The 22,438-nt window shown below is 37.6% G+C and overlaps 2 protein-coding genes across 4 annotated transcripts; both read right to left on the bottom strand.

The window, feature by feature from the left end:
• Positions 1-1,356: 1,356 nt before the first annotated feature.
• On the bottom strand, positions 1,357-22,060 carry LOC106050922 (organic cation transporter protein-like). 3 transcript variants are annotated; one of them, XM_056034003.1, is made up of 10 exons: positions 21,713-22,056; positions 18,620-18,842; positions 17,204-17,307; positions 16,682-16,836; positions 10,470-10,638; positions 9,796-10,011; positions 8,531-8,757; positions 6,361-6,542; positions 4,216-4,367; positions 1,357-3,531 (listed from the first exon to the last, which is right to left on the bottom strand). In XM_056034003.1, exons 1-10 carry the CDS (start codon positions 21,877-21,879, stop codon positions 3,414-3,416), a joined length of 1,713 nt encoding a protein of 570 aa, XP_055889978.1. In that variant the 5' UTR covers positions 21,880-22,056; the 3' UTR covers positions 1,357-3,413. The 3 variants fall into 3 exon arrangements, with proteins under 3 accessions (XP_055889978.1, XP_055889980.1, XP_055889979.1); XM_056034005.1 differs by lacking the exon at positions 9,796-10,011 and having other exon boundaries at positions 21,713-22,057; XM_056034004.1 differs by lacking the exons at positions 1,357-3,531; positions 4,216-4,367 and adding an exon at positions 5,659-5,734 and having other exon boundaries at positions 21,713-22,060.
• On the bottom strand, positions 11,758-15,484 carry LOC129926991 (uncharacterized). The gene is made up of 2 exons (XM_056034006.1): positions 12,355-15,484; positions 11,758-12,031 (listed from the first exon to the last, which is right to left on the bottom strand). Exon 1 carries the CDS (start codon positions 14,669-14,671, stop codon positions 13,376-13,378), a length of 1,296 nt encoding a protein of 431 aa, XP_055889981.1. The 5' UTR covers positions 14,672-15,484; the 3' UTR covers positions 11,758-12,031; positions 12,355-13,375.
• Positions 22,061-22,438: the final 378 nt, after the last annotated feature.

The following is a 22,438-nucleotide window of genomic DNA, read 5'->3' as shown; positions in this document are numbered from 1 at the left end:
CATTTATTTTCACGATACCTGTATACAAGTCAGAACTTCATGAAACCAGCAGAAACCTGGATCCAGGAACCTGGAGAGCTGATGTCAAAAATGGCTCTAACGATTTTCCTAGAAATTTAATATTGGAAATAATAATAAGGCTTGTTTTCGAATTGGAAGATTAACAAAGAATGCAGTATTTCCCATGGTACGCACCCCCAGCTGTGACCTATATATTTTGCCACATCCACGGCAAGCCAAGCCTTTGTCCCCCGGTGGTCGATTAAGATTTTCTTTTCAACGTCTGCGATGTCCTTGGCGGAGGATTTTCTTTTAGTCCCAAATGTGTATTATTATAGTTGAAGTGTAATAATGCAGGTTTTGTCTTTTATAAATGCTTTTCTTGTATTTTAAGTAGATAAAGAAATTAATAATGAATGACGTTTTGTAGCGAATGTTTGTTGTTTGCTCGGGGTAGGGTGCAGCTGTAATTCTACTAGTCGAAACAACCTTCTAATGTAATGTATTACTAGTGAGACCTTGTCTTTGATTCCGAAGATCAATTGTAAGTGCAGTAGTTCAGGTAATCCTGTCTGCACTCATCCATACATCTACCGAATAGAAGACATTGCCACTCATTGCACGTGACAGTCTGACCCAATTGTGACCTGCATATTTTGCCACACCTAATGCAGACAAAATCGTCGGTGGCTATTAAGTCATATTTTTGCTGCCTGCACCCATCTACGTCAAGGGATTTTGTTTGGGTCTCTAATGTGTGCCCCGCGATCTTCACGAGAGTTTTCCCATCTGTCTCTTAAGAGGCTATTTGCATCTATGCAAGGGATGACGAACTAGTGTCTTGAGTCTTGATAGCGCTTCCGGTGCGGACCTCTGTTAAGTTGTAATTTATTAAGCTTGTCATAAAAAGGTACTACACACTATTAGAACAGGCTCTGGATTGGACACCTAGACGGTGTTATTAATTTGTTATACACGAGCAAATGATTTATATGTCTGTATTAAGCTTACTGAAATATCAAAAAGGACAGCTGACTTGTGTAATATTTATTTATGTATTAATACTGGCAATGTCTTTGATTCTTAAAGTTAAGGATAAATTCAATGTTTCATTCGACAGCGCCAACACAGTTTCGACCTGTATAGTGTGCCACATCTGATTCAGACAAAGCCGTTGTTCGTTGGGGGGGGGGGGTCTATTTAAGTTTTCTTTGGGCCTCTGCTTCTCCTTCGTTCTTATTTTTATGTTTGAGTGTTCAGATGACTAGACCAATATATGAGATGAACTGCGCAGTGGTTTCCAAATCAGGGAGCTCTCCATATAGTTTTCTTTCTATTGAGGTGTTTTGGAGCCAGTGTGTTGTAAAAAGATCAGTTTTGGAGGACATGGTCAGCATTCTCTGGTGACACTCCACATGGAAAGCTCGCTAAAGATCCTCTTTGGAACGCGGTCGTCTCCTATGTGGGATAGGTGTCCGTGAGGGCGAAACAGAAATATCAATAAAAAAAAAGTTTAAAAACAAACATTTGTAAAGTCAATTTCTGCAAGTATTACTCGACAGTTTCTTTGTTTCAATGTTGACATAAGGAACTAAAACAACAACAACACATGACCAGTCAACACTTTCATCACAGTTCGTCTCTCCACCATAACAAATAGTAGAGGAAGACGTACAGAATTGAGTGAAATGTCGAAGTATCGTGACTGAGGACTGAGAACGTACTGTAGGAAGGCTTAGAATATTGACCACATGAGAAGAATTATTAATAAATACACTAATTTATCTAATGAGAAACAGTTCAGAAAATAAATTACTTGGTTTCAATTTCAAATCCTTTTTTAAAAACAAAGCTAATCTGAGGGGAACAAATGCGAACTTACAAAGATATGTCTCAATAATAGAAGTTATTTCCTTTATTCGATATCAAACAAAATATTAAATACCAATAATTAATTGTCTATACGGTTAGTTTTCTAATTGAATCATGTTTTCTTTGGTACAATGAATGATTGTATACATGTTTCAACGTGAGCCCCCGAGAATGACTGTGGGAGAACTAACGTGTACAATTATCTAAGGCAGTGATTCACAAAATGGGACTTCCAAGGGGTCTACAAAAGTGAAAAAATAAATTGGGGGTCTATGAGATGACAAGGGGGGTCTACGATAATGGATTTCATTTCAGCAGGTCGTAACTCTTATGTTCCCATCCAATTGATGTGATTATTTCCTACACCAGATCTATTCTTTGTACCTCAGTTAATCCCTTCTACATTTATCCTGTTATTCAAACAAAAATTGTTGTATTAAATTTCAATGCTTATTTAAATAGCTTAATTTGGTCTATTCTACATGTAGCTAATGTTTAACAAAAAGAAATGTAGACTGTACAGAGTTGCTTTTTTACACTGGTCTACACTGGCCTACAGTCTACACTGGTCTACGCTTGTCTTCAGTGGTCTACACTGGTCTACACCAATTGTGGAAAATTTCAACTTGATACAAACTTGGCAGAAATAACGTGCTCAAAAATGTGACCAGTGAGTTGCTATAAGGTTTGTAAACAACAAATAACAATAAGACATACAAACAGCGGTTCGCACAGCCCCGCTTTTTATACATTTTTGTCTACAATAGCATGTTAAATGTGTAAGAGAGATTTGAACCTGCACAATATATGAAAGAAGTCCACTGACAGAAGTCCACGTAGGACCCTGTAATACTAATTCTCGTTTTGTTAGTGTAGGTAGGACAAAGTATACAAACTGCCGGGTCATTAGAAGCCGAGTCTCTGGGCTCTTTTGGTATTTCTGTTTCTTTGGCAATTAGCGTCTCATGAGATTATGTATTCCACTTGCAACATTTGTTGTGACTAGAGAGACCAGTCCTTGACACACATACACTATCACAACTAAACTAGTAGAAGATGAAGTGTCGTCATTTTTTTAAAGAATAAAAAATTTTAACATTGGTCTACAAGAGTATTAAATATCTCAACTATAGATCTACTGTTTAACGCACACAGTTTTGTTAAGGCCAGACAAAATCTCGAATGAGGAACTGTGGCAGCCCATTGAAGTAGATATCTGTCAGTGATGCTAGAGATGGATAGGTCACACCCCTACGCAAACCTGCATCCAACATAACAAGACAAGCCCAAACCTGGAGCCCCCAAGAAAAGAAGAAGAGGGGACGGCCCAGGAATACATGGCGCCGCGTTTCGGAAGCAGATGGGCAAGACTTGGGGACAGTTGGAGAGATTCGCCCAGAACCGAGATGCCTGGAGGAAGCTGGTTGGTGACCTATTACCCAGAAGGGACCACAGGCAGAGATGATATGAGAGGACATTAATTAATTTTATTTTCAATTAATTAACCTTAAAAAATAAATTAGATCTAGACTTTCTTTTTTTTACTCGGTAAATTTCTTGTTTTCATTTACAGCTGCCATTAAAATGTGAACGTCCCTCTGATCGTCAGTATCTTCCATCATGTTCATCTCTTCAGACTTGTTCTTTGGTTGGGATTGTCTGGGAGAAAGAGGGAAAACAATAATGATTGCGAGCATTCATTTAGAATTAGACTAAAATTAAAAACTAAAAAGAGTCGAATCACCGCTAAGATAACCGGAGGCAGGGCCGGTCCTAGCAATTGAGGGGCCCTATGCTAAACTGATTGCGCGGGGCCTAGTCTGGGTGGGAATAAGGGGAATAAGTGAGAATTAAGATCCTGTATTGGAAAAAAAAAATTCGACTTTACATTTTATTCATTCTTTACTAAATACAAAATTGCGATCAAATTAACTTTACTTTACGAACTTTGCAACCTATGGCATATTTATATGCCATTGACTATAAAAGTAAATAAAGTTTTGGAACTTTCGGTTTAGGTGAAAACTCGTCCTATTATTACATTTTATTACATGAAAGCTGACAATGCCTTTTTTATCACACATGCTATAGTTGTTTTCCGAAATAAATGACACCCACAAATGACAATTTTGTCAATTTTTCTGGAGATTTTTGAGTTTTCAGGAGATTTTAATAAATGCAGGACATTTCCAGGAATTTTTCGTATATATTTTGCAATTTAATAATTACATAGAAATAGTGCGGGGCCTTAGAAAGCGCGGGGCCCACTGCGACCGCATAGGTTGCAGTGGCCTAAGACCGGCCCTGACAGGAGGTAATAATTGTACAATTAGCAAGTCTCACTTTCCAAGGTTCTTGGCATCCTTGAGTGTGTCTGGTAATGTTTGGTTGGCCGTCTCAGGAAGTAACAGAGCAAGTAGTCCAGCAATTATACTGGCTCCACCAAATATAAGTAGAGGTAGCACTACAGCCATGTCTCCAGAGATCACGTGACCCTGAAATCAAATATAAGTAGCACTACAGCCATGTCTCCAGAGATCACGTTACCCTGAAATCAAATATAAGTAGCACTACAGACGTGTCTCCAGAGATCACATGGCCCTGAAATCAAATATAAGTAACACTACAGCCATGTCTCCAGAGATCATTTGACCCTGAAATCAAATATAAGTAGCACTACAGCCATGTCTCCAGAGATCACATGGCCCTGAAATCAAATATAAGTAACACTACAGCCATGTCTCCAGAGATAACGTGACCCTGAAATCAAATATAAGTAGCACTACAGAAGTGTCTCCAGAAATCACGTGGCCCTGAAATCAAATATAAGTAACACTACAGGCGTGTCTCCAGAGATCACGTGGCCCTGAAATCAATTATAAGAAGCACTACAGATGTGTCTCCAGAGATCACGTGACCCTGAATTCAAATATAAGTAGCACTACAGAAGTGTCTCCAGAGATCACGTGACCCTGAAATCAAATATAAGTAGCACTACAGAAGTGTCTCCAGAAATCACGTGGCCCTGAAATCAAATATAAGTAACACTACAGGCGTGTCTCCAGAGATCACGTGGCCCTGAAATCAATTATAAGAAGCACTACAGATGTGTCTCCAGAGATCACGTGACCCTGAATTCAAATATAAGTAGCACTACAGGCGTGTCTCCAGAGATCATGTGACCCTGAAATCAAATATTAGTAGAGGTAGCACTACAGCCATGTCTCCAGAGATCACGTGGCCCTGAAATCAAATATAAGTAACACTACAGCCATGTCAGAAGAGATCACGTGGCCTTGAAATCAAATATAAGTAGCACTACTGCCATGTCTCCAGAGATCACGTGGCCCTGAAATCAAATAAAAATAGAGGTAGCACTACAGCCATGTCTCCAGAGATCACGTGGCCCTGAAATCAAATATAAGTAGAGGTAACACTACAGCCATGTCTCCAGAGATCACGTGGCCCTGAAATCAAATATAAGTAGAGGTAGCACTACAGCCATGTCTCCAGAGATCACGTGGCCTTGAAATCAAATATAAGTAGCACTACAGCCATGTCAGAAGAGATTACGTGGCCCTGAAATCAAATATAAGTAGAGGTAGCACTACAGCCATGTCTCCAGAGATCACGTGGCCTTGAAATCAAATATAAGTAACACTACAGCCATGTCAGAAGAGATTACGTGACCATGAAATCAAATATAAGTAGAGGTAGCACTACAGCCATGTCTCCAGAGATCACGTGGCCCTGAAATCAAATATAAGTAACACTACAGCCATGTCTCCAGAGATCAAGTGGCCCTGAAATCAAATATAAGTAGAGGTAGCACTACAGCCATGTCTCCAGAGATCACGTGGCCCTGAAATCAAATATAAGTAACACTACAGCCATGTCAGAAGAGATCACGTGACCATGAAATCAAATATAAGTAACACTACAGCCATGTCTCCAGAGATCACGTGGCCCTGAAATCAAATATAAGTAGCACTACAGCCATGTCTCCAGAGATTACGTGGCCCTGAAATCAAATATAAGTAACACTACAGCCATGTCTCCAGAGGTCACGTGGCCCTGAAATCAAATATCATTAACACTACAGCCATGTCAGAAGAGATCACGTGACCCTGAAATCAAATATAAGTAGCACTACAGATATCACGTGGTCGTGAAAGCAAATATCAAATATATCTTGCTCCAAACAATTAAAAATAAAATTAAGTTTGATTGCATCTGTCTACCTCAGCATAATCATATTATAAATGTACAAAGTTCGAGAAATCAAGATGTATTAGGAATATAAAGATGTACATCTTTGAATGAGTATTTCCGTTCATATGCTAAATATTAACTCTCTTAGTAGTGTATCTTAATTTTTTTCAACGGTCAAATTTTAAATCATAATAATTATACCTGGATACTAATTTAATTAAAGAAAAACCTTAGTGTATATTAATGTATTTAAACTATTGGATACATTGCATTTACCAGATCTGCAATATAAGGGGCAAGTATTCCTCCTATTCTTGCCATGACAGAACTGAGTCCAAGCCCAGAGTTCCTTATCACAGTAGGAAATAACTCGACAGTGTAAAAATAAATCACCGCAAAAGCCGCCGATGCTCCAAATTTACCAATCATAGACAAAGCCACGGTTAGCCAAGTTTCACCTGTAAACAATCATCACACAATAATCAATATTGTATTTGTACTTAGATAAACTTGTCCTCACAAAACCAGATGCACATAAACACATTGTTTTAGCACAATGCATTACCTCTATAACGGTGATTACAACAGATTTAAGCCGAATACAAGAATACAAGTCTCCCGTAGAACTAGTAACAGAATACTTGTTATGCTAACCCTAACCCTACCCTAACCCTAACAGATTAAGAAACGAATTAAGTAATTATGTTTACTAAGTTTATTAATAAAAAATATACTTTTCAGAACTCTTTAAAAAATGACATTGTCTGGACAATCTTGTTTGTCTTCTTGACCATCTGGCACCTCATGTTAATATTTTATAAGAGCATATTTAGTTGGCATTATTTTGTTTTTCATAAAACAAACAAGGTTACAAAAGACAGTTTGTGTGGAAACACAAACTCAAAATCGGCCCCCGAAGTGGTCCACCCAGGCAGGCTTCAATATTTTCAGAAAGAACATCCGAATGAAATTATATCAAAGACAAATTAGAGATAAAAATTGAGAAAGAAGGTTAACAGATCTTGTGTAGTGCCCCAACGGTCCCGCAGATCAAACGAAGGTGAAAGTGAATGAAAAAGTTAGATGTGAACCTGGCCTAACTAGTTCCCCTTTCAGACCTTGTGGTCTATAGGGCAGATGATGTAAAGTTCATTTGTTTTTGTGGCCTGCGATTAACGAGGGTGTCATGTGGCCAGCACAACGACCAACCGCCTTTACTTTTCCCCAACTAATTTCAGGTACCCATTAGAGCTGAGTGGACTCAGAGGCGCCCAAAGATTCCAAAGTTGAAAATCCCTGTCTTCACCAGGATTCGAACCCGCTTTACCGCTCAGCCACCGCGCCTCACCTGGCCTAACTGATGTCTTATAATTCATCTAATTGTTTTCAAAATGCCCACTGTGTGCTTTGCTATTGGTTTGCTAATAATGTTGAGGCAAATGAAGTTTACAAGATTACTATTCGTTTTAAATTAGGTTTAACTTATAATGCATATTAATTAGCTTTTTCTCTTTAAAAAACTGCTTGCATAACTGATTTTAAAAATTAGATTTTTCGCTTTCAGAAAAAAAAAGTAGCCGTTGCATCAGAACTTTGAATGGTCTAAAATATTGTGATGTCGGATTTTCAATATCTTTTCTAGTTTACGAGATCTAAACGGGACAGACGGACAGACATTTCGCACAAAACTAATAGCGTCTTTTCCCTTTTTGGGGGCCGCTAAAAATGAAATATTTCTATGCTGTAATCTATAATGTTTTGTCCAGATTTGTCATTTTTTAAAGTTTTAATTGCTTTAGTTTCTTCTATGCCCTACTTCACCAAATGACTGACCTTAACACGAAATGTTTAGTTCATGTTTAAAATTATTTTGTTTTACAAGTTTTCTATGGAAGAGCCTTAACATCATGCCATCAACACTGAAACTAATCTTTCAAGACATTGTGTCATAGTAGACGAGCTTCAAGCCGGCTATTACATGCTGTGATCTATTCTTAGTAAGCTGTGACTTATTTCTGATACACTGTCATATATCCCTGACATACTATTGTATATTGCTAGACAATCTATGATCCAACCCTGACAAACTAGGATCTATCCTTGATAATATATGATCCGACCCTAAAAATATGTGATCTATCCTGAAAAGCTGCTATCTTTGTTAATCTCTGATTTACCATGTCAAGCTGGGATCTATTTCTGATATTTTTTTCCTTGAAAATCTAAGATCTAACCCTAACAAGCTTATGCTTGACTAAGATCCAACCCTGACAAGCTGGGATATATCTATCAAGCCGTGATCCAATGCTCTTTGGCCACAAACCCTTCGCAGATGTATTTTTTTCTAAATACAAATGTGTCTGATAAACGAAGCTTAATTTCGAGATTGTTTTTTCCACTAACATTTTGTGCAACTCATCATTATGTTCAAATAAAGAAGGCTTACCTTCACCGCCATACATAACAGGAAACAGAGATAGTAAGCAAGCCACTCCGCCTAGTAACATGGAGCAACATTGGAGACGCCTCCTGCCAAAGCTGTCTAGGAACACTAAACAGACAAAGTAGGCAGCCACCTCGACCAAGGCAAAGAGAAAAAAATTTAAGTAAAGATTTCCAGTCAGGTTGCCAATATTTAAACTTAACCCGTAAAACACAACGCTGGCTACACACCTGGGGACAAAGAACAGTTATAGATGTTAATTTGTATTTGTGTGCTGTACAAAGAGATGTACACAATGGATGTTAATTTGTATTTGTGTGCTGTACAAAGACATGTACACAATGGATAAGTAAAAGATACTTTGATGCATTTGTATTCACGCTATATATACAAAAAAGAAACAAAGCGCTCCAGTCGCTTTATTTTCCATAATAAAGTAAATTCCCCTTTCAGACATTGTGATCTATAGAGAAGTTTATTATGGTGTGTGTGTGTGTGTGTGTGTTTCTATGGTGACAGTGAGAAGAAGTTAGCGATTGGTTGATGTCTACGCAGTGTGAAAGATGCAAGATAAATGGCACTGTCGTCACCGTTCTTAGGTAGGTCAGACGACTCATGATTGCCAGAGTGAAAAGAAGTGTTTTTATAGTGGGTTAGATTTTGTTATGAATACCATTTTTTTACTCAGCTTATATTAACTCACTCTGTCCGTTTGGTAAAAGTTTGTTCTTTGTACACGTTATAACAAAAAGGGAAACAAATCTTACAGCATATATATATATATATATATATATATATATATATATATATATATATATATATATCTTTAAATTTGGAGTTCTTCCCCTAAGAATTTTATATTTTGCTTGTCTACATCTAAATCTAGACTATATCTGTAAAAACATATTTTTCAGCTTTTGTTTGGAAGTGGCGAAAGCGTGCGATTTACCAAGGTATATATATCTTTAAATTTGGAGTTCTTCCCCTAAGAATTTTATATTTTGCTTGTCTACATCTAAATCTAGACTATATCTGTAAAAACATATTTTTCAGCTTTTGTTTGGAAGTGGCGAAAGCGTGCGATTTACAAATAAGCCTTGTCCGTCCTATTTAGCTCTTTGAATAGGGACCTTGGTTAAATCTATCAACAGTGTCCCCTATACTTCTTTGTCTCGTGTTTTTTTTTTTAAAGTTCTATTCTTCATTTCAAATGAACGCTTTATTGTCAGCTTTTTCCTTTCTATGCGAAATAAAAGCATTTAAATTACCAGTTTATAAAAATGGCCAAACAGCGAAAGAGTAATGTTCTATCAATAAATATATGCCAGATTTTTTCTCCATTACTTTCTAGTTTCACTTCTTGTAGGCTCAGAATCTTTTCCGAAACAGTGACGCCGTTCTCTTTAGCAAGGCGCCTAACAATAGCAGCAGCTTCCTTCACTCTTCCAGCATTGATGAGCCATCGAGGAGATTCGGGCAGAAACCTTGAAAATGTTACATAAAAAAAGATACAATTAGATGTAGCATAATGGGTATATGTACAACTAAATGAAGAAGTCTATCAGCGACTTAATTTGTCTACATAGATGTGAACATTTGTATGGACAAATATCTGCACCAAGCGACAAGAAAAACGCGTTAGTTGTAATATCGCCACTTTCGGTTTAACATTGTCTACTTATTTATTGCTCTCGATATTTACTATCTTTTCTCATCTTGTAAATTTAATTACATTGCTTACATCGTTTATAATATTACTTACATCGTTTATAAGATTACTTACATTGTTTATAAGATTACTTACATTGTTTATAAGATTACTTACATTGCTTACATCTTTTATAAGTTTAATAAGATTTTTTAATGCTCAAATGAGAAAACAAAAAAATTCAGTCTCATAATAACTGGCCACGTTAAATGAGTGATAAAGATTTGAACCTACACACTATATGAAAGAAGTAAAATGGTAGGACATGACAGTGCTATCTGTAGATGGTTCCACGTACGTATACCATAGCTGACACCAGTCATGAGGATTAATCCTAAACACCAGAAAAAGTTGACAACAATTCCAGCAAATTTACGTTTGGTAGGTCCGACAAGTTCCACTCCTAGAAAGAAAAAAGTGAAAACAGTTTTAGTGAGAGTTCAGTGAAAACGTATGAGACTGTCATAGCTCGGCTAGATTACAACAGCACGACTATTGGTTGCAAAGTTTTCTGAAACTTCAACTCTGATGGGTATGTTTTTTTGTTATTGTCGGCCATAGAAATAGATGACCTTTACATCATCTGGCATGTAGACCGCAAGGTCTGAAAGGGCAAACTTAAGATTTAGGCTACTAAAGGAATGTTTGCTAAATAGTAATGCCATAGAGATTTACTATAGGAATGTTTGTTAAATAGTAATGCCATAGAGATTTACTATAGGAATGTTTGTTAAATAGTAATGCCATAGAGATTTACTATAGGAATGTTTGTTAAATAGTAATGCCATAGAGATTTACTATAGGAATGTTTGCTAAATAGTAATGCCATAGAGATTTACTATAGGAATGTTTGCTAAATAGTAATGCCATAGAGATTTACTATAGGAATGTTTGCTAAATAGTAATGCCATAGAGATTTACTATAGGAATGTTTGCTAAATAGTAATGCCATAGAGATTTACTATAGGAATGTTTGCTAAATAGTAATGCCATAGAGATTTACTATAGGAATGTTTGCTAAATAGTAATGCCATAGAGATTTACTATAGGAATGTTTGCTAAATAGTAATGCCATAGAGATTTACTATATTAATGTTTGCTAAATAGTAATGCCATAGAGATTTACTATAGGAATGTTTGCTAAATAGTAATGCTATAGAGATTTACTATAGGAATGTTTGCTAAATAGTAATGCCATAGAGATTTACTATAGGAATGTTTGCTAAATAGTAATGCCATAGAGATTTACTATAGGAATGTTTGCTAAATAGTAATGCCATAGAGATTTACTATAGGAATGTTTGCTAAATAGTAATGCCATAGAGATTTACTATATTAATGTTTGCTAAATAGTAATGCCATAGAGATTTACTATAGGAATGTTTGCTAAATAGTAATGCCATAGAGATTTACTATAGGAATGTGTTAGCAGGTCAGGAGGCACTAGACCTTTTTCTGCTAAACAGATTTTATTTTTTTAACCGGTAGGTTGATGGTAACTCTACCGTGTGGGTCCGATCTGTGCACTCCAGTCTGCGACCAAAGGGCGGCCTTCGCCTGGGCGATCAGACCGCACAATTAAACTAAACTAACTAACTAAAAGTAAAACAGCCAACTAAAATTTATAAAATAAACTATATACACTTTATTTACATTGACACAAAAAACAGTAATAAAACAAATATACCCACTACAAAACAATAACTATAAACCACTCAAATAACCTAAATTCTAAATTACCCCAACACTAAACTACTAGCGGCAGAAAAGCAGACAGGCAGAACAGGAATTATAGCCTGCAATTACAAAAATTAAACAAACATAAAAAATATATAAAATAATCATTATAATATTAATGGAAATACTTTTAGAAACATAAGATAATAAAACATTGTATAGAACAGCAACAAGGAGATCATTAGAGATGGCTCGGGGGGGGGGGTTGTGACGCTATCCAGATTAATGGACCCTCCGGTTCCATCTCATAGACAATGGCTAACTAATTAGCCTGTGATGCACGGCACTAATCCGTTTACATCTTAACTTAATAAAACACATCTGAAAACAATAAATCTTAATTAGAAATAACTAAAGTAAAACAAACAATTCCTCAACTTACAGGCAGTCCACACAGAACAACACTAAATAAAAACTTTCTAAATCACTGCTTGGTCACACAGACCAGCTAATCAAGCACTGACCAGCGGTCAACACCGGAAAAAGGGACAAGACACTACATCATCCATTCTATTTATAGAGCCAGGTCATGACTCATACAAACTAACTTCTAAAGTAAAAGAGCTGGCGGGAGGCAGGCATGCACTCAGCACTAGCCTATAAAAGTAATTAAAATAAAATATACAAAATAGATAAAAATAGCTCAAACAGCGCCAGCTCACATTCACCCCCGCTCAAAACTTTTGCGTCCCCGCAAAACAATAATACTACAAAATTACAGTGCTATCACAATACACAACTTCAACATCTACATCAAGTTATAAAACCCATAAAACAATACCACTATCCATATCAGACAACCTAACTCTCTGGACTACCTACTCATGCACACTCTGAAAAATGCCATGTTGCCACACATGCAACAGGACACAATCATTCTGCCAATAAAATACTAAAGTGAGAATCGTCACATAAATGCATAAATCAAAGACATAGCAAGAAAAAAAGAAATACAGTGCATCAAAATACAGATATAGAAATAAAAAAAATATTATATACATTATATTTTACATACATATATTCAAAGAATCTTCAATTGACATCAGACATAGACAATGCAAAACATGTCTAGTCAGCAAATCTCAGTACAAGTATGCCACCTAGGCTAAGGGGAAACAAAACCACACAGGTTTGAAGGGGAAATGAAACCACACAGGCTTAAAGGGAATTGAAACCACAAAGGTTTGGCAGACCTAGTCACACAGACTTATCAAAACTACTCAGATTTCTACAAGGTCACACAGACCAACACAGAGCTACAGCCACAGGCTCAAATACATTCTCGGCGAACATAATGCATAAATATTATCAGTAGCAAATTTAGAAATAAAAACTCAAATGAAAAAAATACATCAAAGACATAGCAATATACACACAAAAAAAAGTCTAAGTAATAACAATAACTAAGAAAATGATAGAAATTTAAGAATTTTCGACTCCACACAGTTTCGAATAAATGTTTGAGCTAGGTTCTCAATATTTTCCAGTTTGTCTTTCGTACCGGTACATGTAGTGGTTAAGGCCTTTAGAGACGCCCATGTGCCAAATGAATCTGAACATACTTCTGGGATTACAGATAAATTTTTGCACGGCTGTATTAAAATTGGGCATTCTACGTCCACAGAGGCAGGTGCAAGACTGCCTTCTTGGTCAGAGTCGGTAACTTGATTTTCTGAGGTTACGGTATTTAACATATCTTCACCTCCAGTGGAATCGACTGCATTCACCATCGGTATGACCTTGGGTTCCACTGTTGGTAACGTCACTGTCTTGACAATGAAAACCGTAGATGGTTGTGATGGACTCTCTTCTGGTTGTTTAGGGGCAACCTGGATTATGTCAATGTTATCTTTGGGACAACTACTGGTCAGATGTCTCCAGCTTCCACAATTTTGACAACCTAAAGGTCGCTGAGCAGAGTGAGACTGACCCTTAATTTGCCTACGTGTCTTCTGGGACTTGCAGTCTCTGGCTAGATGGCCTGGCATACCACAGGAGTAGCACCTCCTGGATTTTCTCAGTGGTCTCAGGGTGCGAATACCACCAGACTTGAAACGTGATGACAATTTGGCTGTCAACTGATCCACTCGGTGGGATAAATTGGCCAACTGTTGACAAAAACTGTTGCTGATGTGGACCCCTTCTTCAGTCCACCTCATGGCTGTCTCTCTCAGGGAAACAAAAGACGTTTTAGGGTGCTCCCAGAGCTTTTCCCGCAGAAGGCGCCTTAGCAAATCATCACTTAGGTGGTTCACAAAGTGTTCTCTGAGAATTACATCCTCCTGCACCAACACTTGCTTGGATTGCAGCTTGCCTGCTAGTGCAACATATGCAGCTTGCAGACGAATGGAATAGGAGTGCACCGTTTCTCCGGGTTGCTGCCGCACTCCTATGAATTCCTCCATTACTATGGAGATGTTTCTTCTGTCTCCATACTCAGACCTAAGAATATCGACAATCTCTTCTGGACTGTCCCAGGAAACCTGAGGATGACACCTCAGTTCGTCTTTCACAGACTCTCCCAAGTGTGCATATAGGAGGTCACACTTGTCCTCTGGTCGTTGGAGATGTTGAAGTCGCCAACACCTCTCAATGCTTTGGAGGAAATCCTCCAATTCTCCAACTGGGCCGTCTCCATTGAACTTCCGGAGTGTTGCATCAGCACGAGGCACCATGACTACTGTCGTAGACTGCTGCATGCTTCCTGCTGCTACTGCTCCCTAACAATGCTGACCTAGTCCCCTAACACTAGTAGCCTCTACTGACCTAAAAGACCAACCTAATACCCATATCTAAAAATACTATACAACTCTAAATGCCCAAACCAACAAGCTCCTAAACACACCCTATAAAAACTCACTTCTAAGCCTTACATCTTAATTACCAAAAGAACAACAACTCATTACTGACCACAGCAAGAAAAATTAAACAAAACTCCTACAGCAAATTAAACTATCCATCTACCAACAACTTCCTATCAACCTACAACAAAATGAACTCTCTAACACTACTTCCTACCGATGCCAACCTAAAACTAATGCTACCCTATTCAATCCTAACACAAGCCCTAAAGAAGCCTAACAAAAACCTAAAAGAAACCTAACAACAACCTAATCTCAAAAAAACAATGTGCGTCTGATCACTCAAGCACAGATCCCACTTCTGACACCAGTTTTCTGTTAGCAGGTCAGGAGGCACTAGACCTTTTTCTGCTAAACAGATTTTATTTTTTTAACCGGTAGGTTGATGGTAACTCTACCGTGTGGGTCCGATCTGTGCACTCCAGTCTGCGACCAAAGGGCGGCCTTCGCCTGGGCGATCAGACCGCACAATTAAACTAAACTAACTAACTAAAAGTAAAACAGCCAACTAAAATTTATAAAATAAACTATATACACTTTATTTACATTGACACAAAAAAACAGTAATAAAACAAATATACCCACTACAAAACAATAACTATAAACCACTCAAATAACCTAAATTCTAAATTACCCCAACACTAAACTACTAGCGGCAGAAAAGCAGACAGGCAGAACAGGAATTATAGCCTGCAATTACAAAAATTAAACAAACATAAAAAATATATAAAATAATCATTATAATATTAATGGAAATACTTTTAGAAACATAAGATAATAAAACATTGTATAGAACAGCAACAAGGAGATCATTAGAGATGGCTCGGGGGGGGGGGTTGTGACGCTATCCAGATTAATGGACCCTCCGGTTCCATCTCATAGACAATGGCTAACTAATTAGCCTGTGATGCACGGCACTAATCCGTTTACATCTTAACTTAATAAAACACATCTGAAAACAATAAATCTTAATTAGAAATAACTAAAGTAAAACAAACAATTCCTCAACTTACAGGCAGTCCACACAGAACAACACTAAATAAAAACTTTCTAAATCACTGCTTGGTCACACAGACCAGCTAATCAAGCACTGACCAGCGGTCAACACCGGAAAAAGGGACAAGACACTACATCATCCATTCTATTTATAGAGCCAGGTCATGACTCATACAAACTAACTTCTAAAGTAAAAGAGCTGGCGGGAGGCAGGCATGCACTCAGCACTAGCCTATAAAAGTAATTAAAATAAAATATACAAAATAGATAAAAATAGCTCAAACAGCGCCAGCTCACAAATGTTTGCTAAATAGTAATGCCATAGAGATTTACTATAGGAATGTTTGCTAAATAGTAATGCCATAGAGATTTACTATAGGAATGTTTGCTAAATAGTAATGCCATAGAGATGTATGTTGCCTGTCACGAATACCTATGGTCACTAATTAGGTCTCGGCATACAGGTCAAGATAAATTAGATCGGAAATATCCAGACATATTTTTAAAACAACCTTCACCTTCCTTAAAATTTGTTTCAGTCTTTCCAATCACCGAGATCTAATCAGCTGACTGGTGAATGAACGATTAGTCCAGGTCTAGATAAGTCATTGATAACAGTGCTATGCAAGTTTAAGACTTCACAGCTCATGTGGAGAGCTCATTGAAAAATGCCATGCCCTCGTTCACCAAGGTCAAATGGGACACGTAAACGCCAGTAGACACACTAACGCCACAGTTGAGGTCAGCTATTACGCGAGGGTGTCAGACATTTTTCTGTTCAAATTAACGTACCCTAGCTATAAAGCCTAGTCTATTGAACTGGATGAACAAAATTATGCCGATAGATAGTACCTATAATGAAAGAGGTCATGACCATGCCTACGTCACAGAATGTTGTAAAGAAACGTAGAATGATGAATGGTAGGTACCAGTGGACAAAACCAGTGGACAATGAACAGCTGAACTGACCAACAACACTCAACATAAACACTTTCTTACGGCCAAACCTGAAAAAAAAAAAGAAAGGCGGCTGTTAAGAAAATTGCAGAACATTGAAGCCAGTGTTTCTCAAACTTTCATCCATCTTCGCCTCAACATTCTAGGGTTGCGCTCTACAGTTTGAGAAACACTGTTAAGATAAAAATATATTTAAATGAGATATTTGAAGTCCCAAAAAATACAATTTTCTAAATGATTTTATTAATGAAATTACCAGTGTCAATTGGTTGGTTTATGCTGCGAAATGGAAGTCTGTGCAGTAAAAGCTACATCATAATGTGAGCACGAAGAGCGAACAAATCAATGCACATCTAATATAGTTCAGAATCTTAAGTGTACCTACCTATCTATTTACCTACCTACCTACCTACCTACCTATCGGATAAAGATCCCCAGGTCAAAGAACCACCAAGCAATCCAGCCATCAGGGCCATGTTTGCATACGTTTTGTAAATGAGATCATCACAAACCAGATTCAACTAGGAACAGAGAAACAAGAGAAACAGATCATTTTTCATTCATTTTCTTTTCTTTTTGTTTTCTCTTTATTAAAGACAATAACTCCTAAAAAAATTACAGCGACTGTTTTTCTCTTAATAAACAATGAAACATATTTACACGGTTAACCCCTTCCTCCCCACGAAAAAAAAATCCTGGTTAAGCGAATGTATAGATCTACTACGCTTTATAATATACCAATGGCATGCCTTTAGATCTAGACTTAGAAGACAATGCGTAAAACTTTCCTGAACATTAATTTAATAATCTCTTGAATCAATAACTTCTCATATTAGGAAATTCCCGAACGCGATGGTCCTTTCAAAACCGATGTTGGATCTAGATCTAGACCTATTTCTATCGCCAAATTTATATTCATTTTATTTTTTACTTGAAAAATGATAACGGTCAAACTAGAGTTTTCCCCATGTGGTCAAAGAGCTAGTAATTCTTTTCTCAGCAATATACATTAACTGTTAAATTTCTAGAAAATTTGTTAGAACCACCCACCCTCCATGAAGGTCTGACTTGAATAGAGGCAGTGCTTTTTTTGTGACGGTACGCACCGGTACGGCGTACCGGCACATTTTCAATGTGAGGAAAAAAGTATTACTTTTCTTGCATTTTAACGTTTACTATTAATATATTAGTAGTTAAAAGTTAGACAATTCATCACTGAGTACCGGCACCTATTTTAGTCTTCTTAAAAAGTTTCTGAGACTGATTTAACACCGAAACAAAAAGTTTAATATTTTGTTTACTTGAATGTTAGTCAGCTCTCAAACACACAGACACAGTCTCAGAAAGTCGTTAATATGTTTTACCTTCTGTACCATAGAGACTACCATATTTGTTATGTGGAATATATCATAAATAAATATTCTTGTCAATAGCAAGGTTACAATAGGAAAAAGAAGCTAATAAAGTGTGATTCTTAAAAGATGTAAGCAACAGACTAATTGCCAATTTCAAAGAATTGATTATTTCACACGCATTTCCATGTCTCAGTCGATCATGTTAGAGTGGATTAGTTTTTCTGCTTATTAAGGAGATGTTTTTCATGGTCGAACGAGTTTTGGACCTTATTTCTTCTCTTACTCACATCATTTCTCTGAACAAATGATGCTAACCTATATGGTCTCTCACATTTATTATTGAAATTTAATAATTATTGTACATAGGGGGTGTAATATGCATTTGCTTCTCTCCCCCTCCATCAACTTGAAGCATTGGTTGAGTGGATGGGTGTGAATTTCGGTGTAAAAAATTTGAATGTAAATATATCCCACAAACCTCTGTGACAAATGTGGATGTAAATATTTCCTTGCTGTAAACCCATTTGTCACACTTTGTGGTCATGTTGCTCCAGTCTCTCTGTGTGACATCTTTGACAAACACTTCACATTGGGAGTACATGTTCTTCTGACTCAGCCATGGGATAGATTGATTGATGAGGTCAGCATGCCAGGGACCTTGGCTCGCGTACGTGTCATTGTCCAGTTCTGGAATGGCGCACCTTTGGATTGATTTCAAATATTGATAAAATCATGGTTTGAACAAATCATCAAAATCAACCCAAATCTTGTTATGATTTATTTGTGCTGTTCTGTTTAAAGGTTGGATAAGGGGTTAATTTAAACAACATCAAAAGGGAGGAATTCCCGAGATGAGCTATAAGTATCTAATCCACCCCCGCCCTAAATAAACGATGAAGTTTATAATCTCTCTCTCTATATATATATATGTATATATATCTCTATATATATATTATTCTCTTCATGGCTCAACAGTCTGGACACCACCAAGAAGTCATGGAAAGATCACTCTTTTATTTCTGCAAGTCGGACTAGTGTTACCCCAAGTAACTTTAGCGGCGAAAAAAAAGAGGGGTGGGGGGAGAACAAAAAATATTCACCCGTCACTAAATAGCAGGGCCGGACTTAACCATTGTGGACAGGTGGGCCATATGCGAAAAGGGTTTCATGGGGGCCAAGTTTGTATAGGGATACAGATATTAAGTGAAAATTAAGAGTTTGATTTAGAAAATAAATTCGTCTTTGCATTTTATTCATTCTAGTTTCTAAAAGTCGTTAAGTTTCTCATGTGCTCCTTCCGCCAATCCACAGCACATTGTGTAGCGATTGTCGTTAGTAGATACATTTATACAGTATATAAAGACCTTCGAGCATCGAGGAGGAGCCTCCTTTGTAGTAATTCACAATTCGCCTTTGCTTCTTCTCCTGTTAGTCAGATCAGTTCCGCCGTACAAATATCTAATCTATACCTGAAGGCTCTTTAGAGGCTAGTTGAGACGCAAGCCACTGGAAGCAACCGTAATGTTTTCATTGCCGGAAGTGGTTATGGAAATAAGCACGCCAGAAGAGTTTACACCCACAATAAGTGTTGAAAAATTATTTACCGTCCAATGTGTGTAATTACTCTATAAGATCAAAGTAGTCAACCGAATTACATCTCTAAATGATTCATCAGAGTTGTCAACCGAAATTAAGGTTATCAGACGTCCGCAAAAGGATGACATATCCTCATATTTTGGGATCGTGTCCTCTGTCCGGCAGATTTAGGTAAAAAATGTGACGTTGTGAGATTCATAACAAACGGCTATTCACATATGACTAGAGTAACACTAAATTTAGAAAGCCTTCAGGATAAAAGACTCAAAAGTAAAGTAGCAATTATACACAAACACTGAACCATAATCTTCAAATATAAAAACAAAATCTAATACAATACTCAGAAAGACACTAAGATAAAGGCACATTTCACATTCAATATTCTAGGACAAATTTGTACAAATGCTCCTTCTTCCCTAGCGCTATTAGAGCATGGAATGGGTTGCATGAGCTGGCTAGGAAAACCAGTGACTTGGTAGAATTTAGGTCATTGGTTAATTTGCATGACTGGTTGCATGACGCGTAGGACGTAATCATCTTCTTTTTTGAAGAGTTGGACAAGTTCACATACCTTGAAAGCATTAAAACAAATGATGTAGCGTGCCTGATTTAGGAAAGGCAGGGAGCATTTTCCAAAGGCTGCAGCCTATTAGGACAAGCCAAGCCATTTGACTCGAGACAAAAATACACCTTCTCAACACAATCGTCATCACAACGGCAACATATGCAAGTGAGACATAAAAGTCGTCTGTCAAAATTGAGAAAAGACCAAATGTGCCTCAACAAAAATGGCTGAGACGGATTTTGGGAGTCAGTTACACAGATCGGGTCTCAAACAAGGAAATCCTATGCCGAACTGGAAGAGTCGAACACTTAGTGAGGTTGTGACAGAGCATCGCATGGGGACATGTTCTCCGACAAAATGAATTACGCACACCAAGAGTTGCGATGACATGGAGGCCAATACGAGGAAAGCGCAAACAGGGACGTCCTCGTGTAACTTGGCGCCACACCTTCATGGAGAACCTCAGAACAGTGGACACCAGGTGGGAGGATACTTCAGACATTGCCAGTGACAGATATTTATGGAGACAGCTTGCCGCCCAATGCGCCGAACGGCGCGGGAGGACCTAAGTCTGTATTATATAAGATAAGATAAGATGAACGCTTCGGCCTATTATCCTCCTGGTTTAAGCTCATTCATAGAAAAAAAATGGATCGATAAGGTTTTTCTTTTTTTTCAATGACAGCCTCCGTCATGAACAGATGTTTGTCTATTCAAAAAGAAACCAAAGACTGAAACTTCTCTTTAAGATATTTGAGCAAGTATTTACTAAGCCAGGGTAGAACGCTAAAGTTGACAACATGTTCGTTGATCAATGTGGGAACAAAATAAATGAAAAGTTTCCAGTCGGAGGCATTTTTTGTTCTTACCAATAACAATCTGAACACAATTTCGCGAATGATGAACTTAGGCCAAGTGAAAAAGTATGAAATGATATAAATGTACTTTATAGAGTTGATAAACTTTAATAATAAAGTGTTTTTACAGCCAATGATTTACTTTGTAATCTTTGTTTGATGTGGTCTGGTAATCCTGACCAACATGCAGCTTTAAATAATCAAACTTGTCTTCCTGAGCGTTAAAATAAAAAGTGAAGTACCCCCCCCCCCCTTCCTTTTCATACCATGCGATCTTTGGGGCAGGTGACATAACGGTCAGACGTTTCTATATGGCCCACGGCACAACGAGCAACCACCGTAACGTTCCCTCAACAAATGTCAGGTACACATTAGAGTTTGGTGGACTCAGGGGCGCCCTAAAAATCCCTGTCTTCGCCAGAGTTTGAACCCAAGACCGCTTTACCACTTTGCCACCACGCCCCTCCCTGAGCTAAAAAAGTGAGCTGTGATGACCTTGCCAGCTACTCAAAGTAGGAAAGAGAAAATAACTTATCAATTATTACATGCTTACCTGTGTTCAGGTATGGACAGGGTGAAGACACTCACCAGCGTCTGAAAGGCAACAGGCACTGACACCAGACATATAAGAAAATAGATGCGCCTTTGGTAGGCTCCGAAGTCGCCAACGGCTGAGATGACGTCATCAAACTTCATTTTTTTAATAGTACTGTCTAACATTCAGTTATCCATCGTGTGGTGATTAGTACACAGCAGAAGTACAGCCCATCGCAGTGGTAAAAAAAAAAAAAAAAGGGAACATCTAGATCTAGGCCACGAAAGCCAACATCTAGGCCAAACACAACCACAGTTTTAAGTGACATTTAAACACCACGTGACAGAGGCTGGTGGTAACGCAACCATTAGGGAGACATCGTCGTTTATCTACACGACGTTATGCGATTTGCATCTGCTATTCTTTGGGCTATATTTAGCTCCAGGCACGTTTCCATCAGGTGGCACTACCGAAAGTGAAGCGTTACGCCTCTCTACAGGCCAGAAACACGCTCCGGGTTACTTCCAGTCTTCGACTATGCAATTGACCTATACAAAATTAGACAATACTTAATCATTTCGAGTTTACCTGATCTAAAAATTAAAAAAAACACAAAAAACAAACAAACAAACAAACAAAAAACAAAAACAGGTATTAAAACCATAAATATCTTTACATCCTTAATTTGATAATCCTTAATTTAAGAAATACAACACTGTCAACATTTAGAATGTTTAATCACTA

The sequence above is a fragment of the Biomphalaria glabrata genome, chromosome 6 (assembly GCF_947242115.1).
Source record: "Biomphalaria glabrata chromosome 6, xgBioGlab47.1, whole genome shotgun sequence".
NCBI lineage: Eukaryota > Metazoa > Mollusca > Gastropoda > Planorbidae > Biomphalaria > Biomphalaria glabrata.
Note: the sequence above shows the minus strand (reverse complement) of the source record. Positions and strands in the feature narration are given on the sequence as shown.

Bases quoted from the DNA above. Each gene is read 5' to 3' on its own strand.
- LOC129926991 (XM_056034006.1), bottom strand. From the start codon at position 14,671: ATGCAGCAGTCTACGACAGTAGTCATGGTGCCTCGTGCTGATGCAACA.
- LOC106050922 (XM_056034003.1), bottom strand. From the start codon at position 21,879: ATGTTAGACAGTACTATTAAAAAAATGAAGTTTGATGACGTCATCTCA. The intron at 17,308-18,619 runs GTTTGTGGGATA...CTCTGTTCCTAG, and splicing joins CATCCACATTTGTCACAGAG to TTGAATCTGGTTTGTGATGA. The intron at 6,543-8,530 runs GTAAGCCTTCTT...GATTGTTTACAG, and splicing joins TGTTATGTATGGCGGTGAAG to GTGAAACTTGGCTAACCGTG.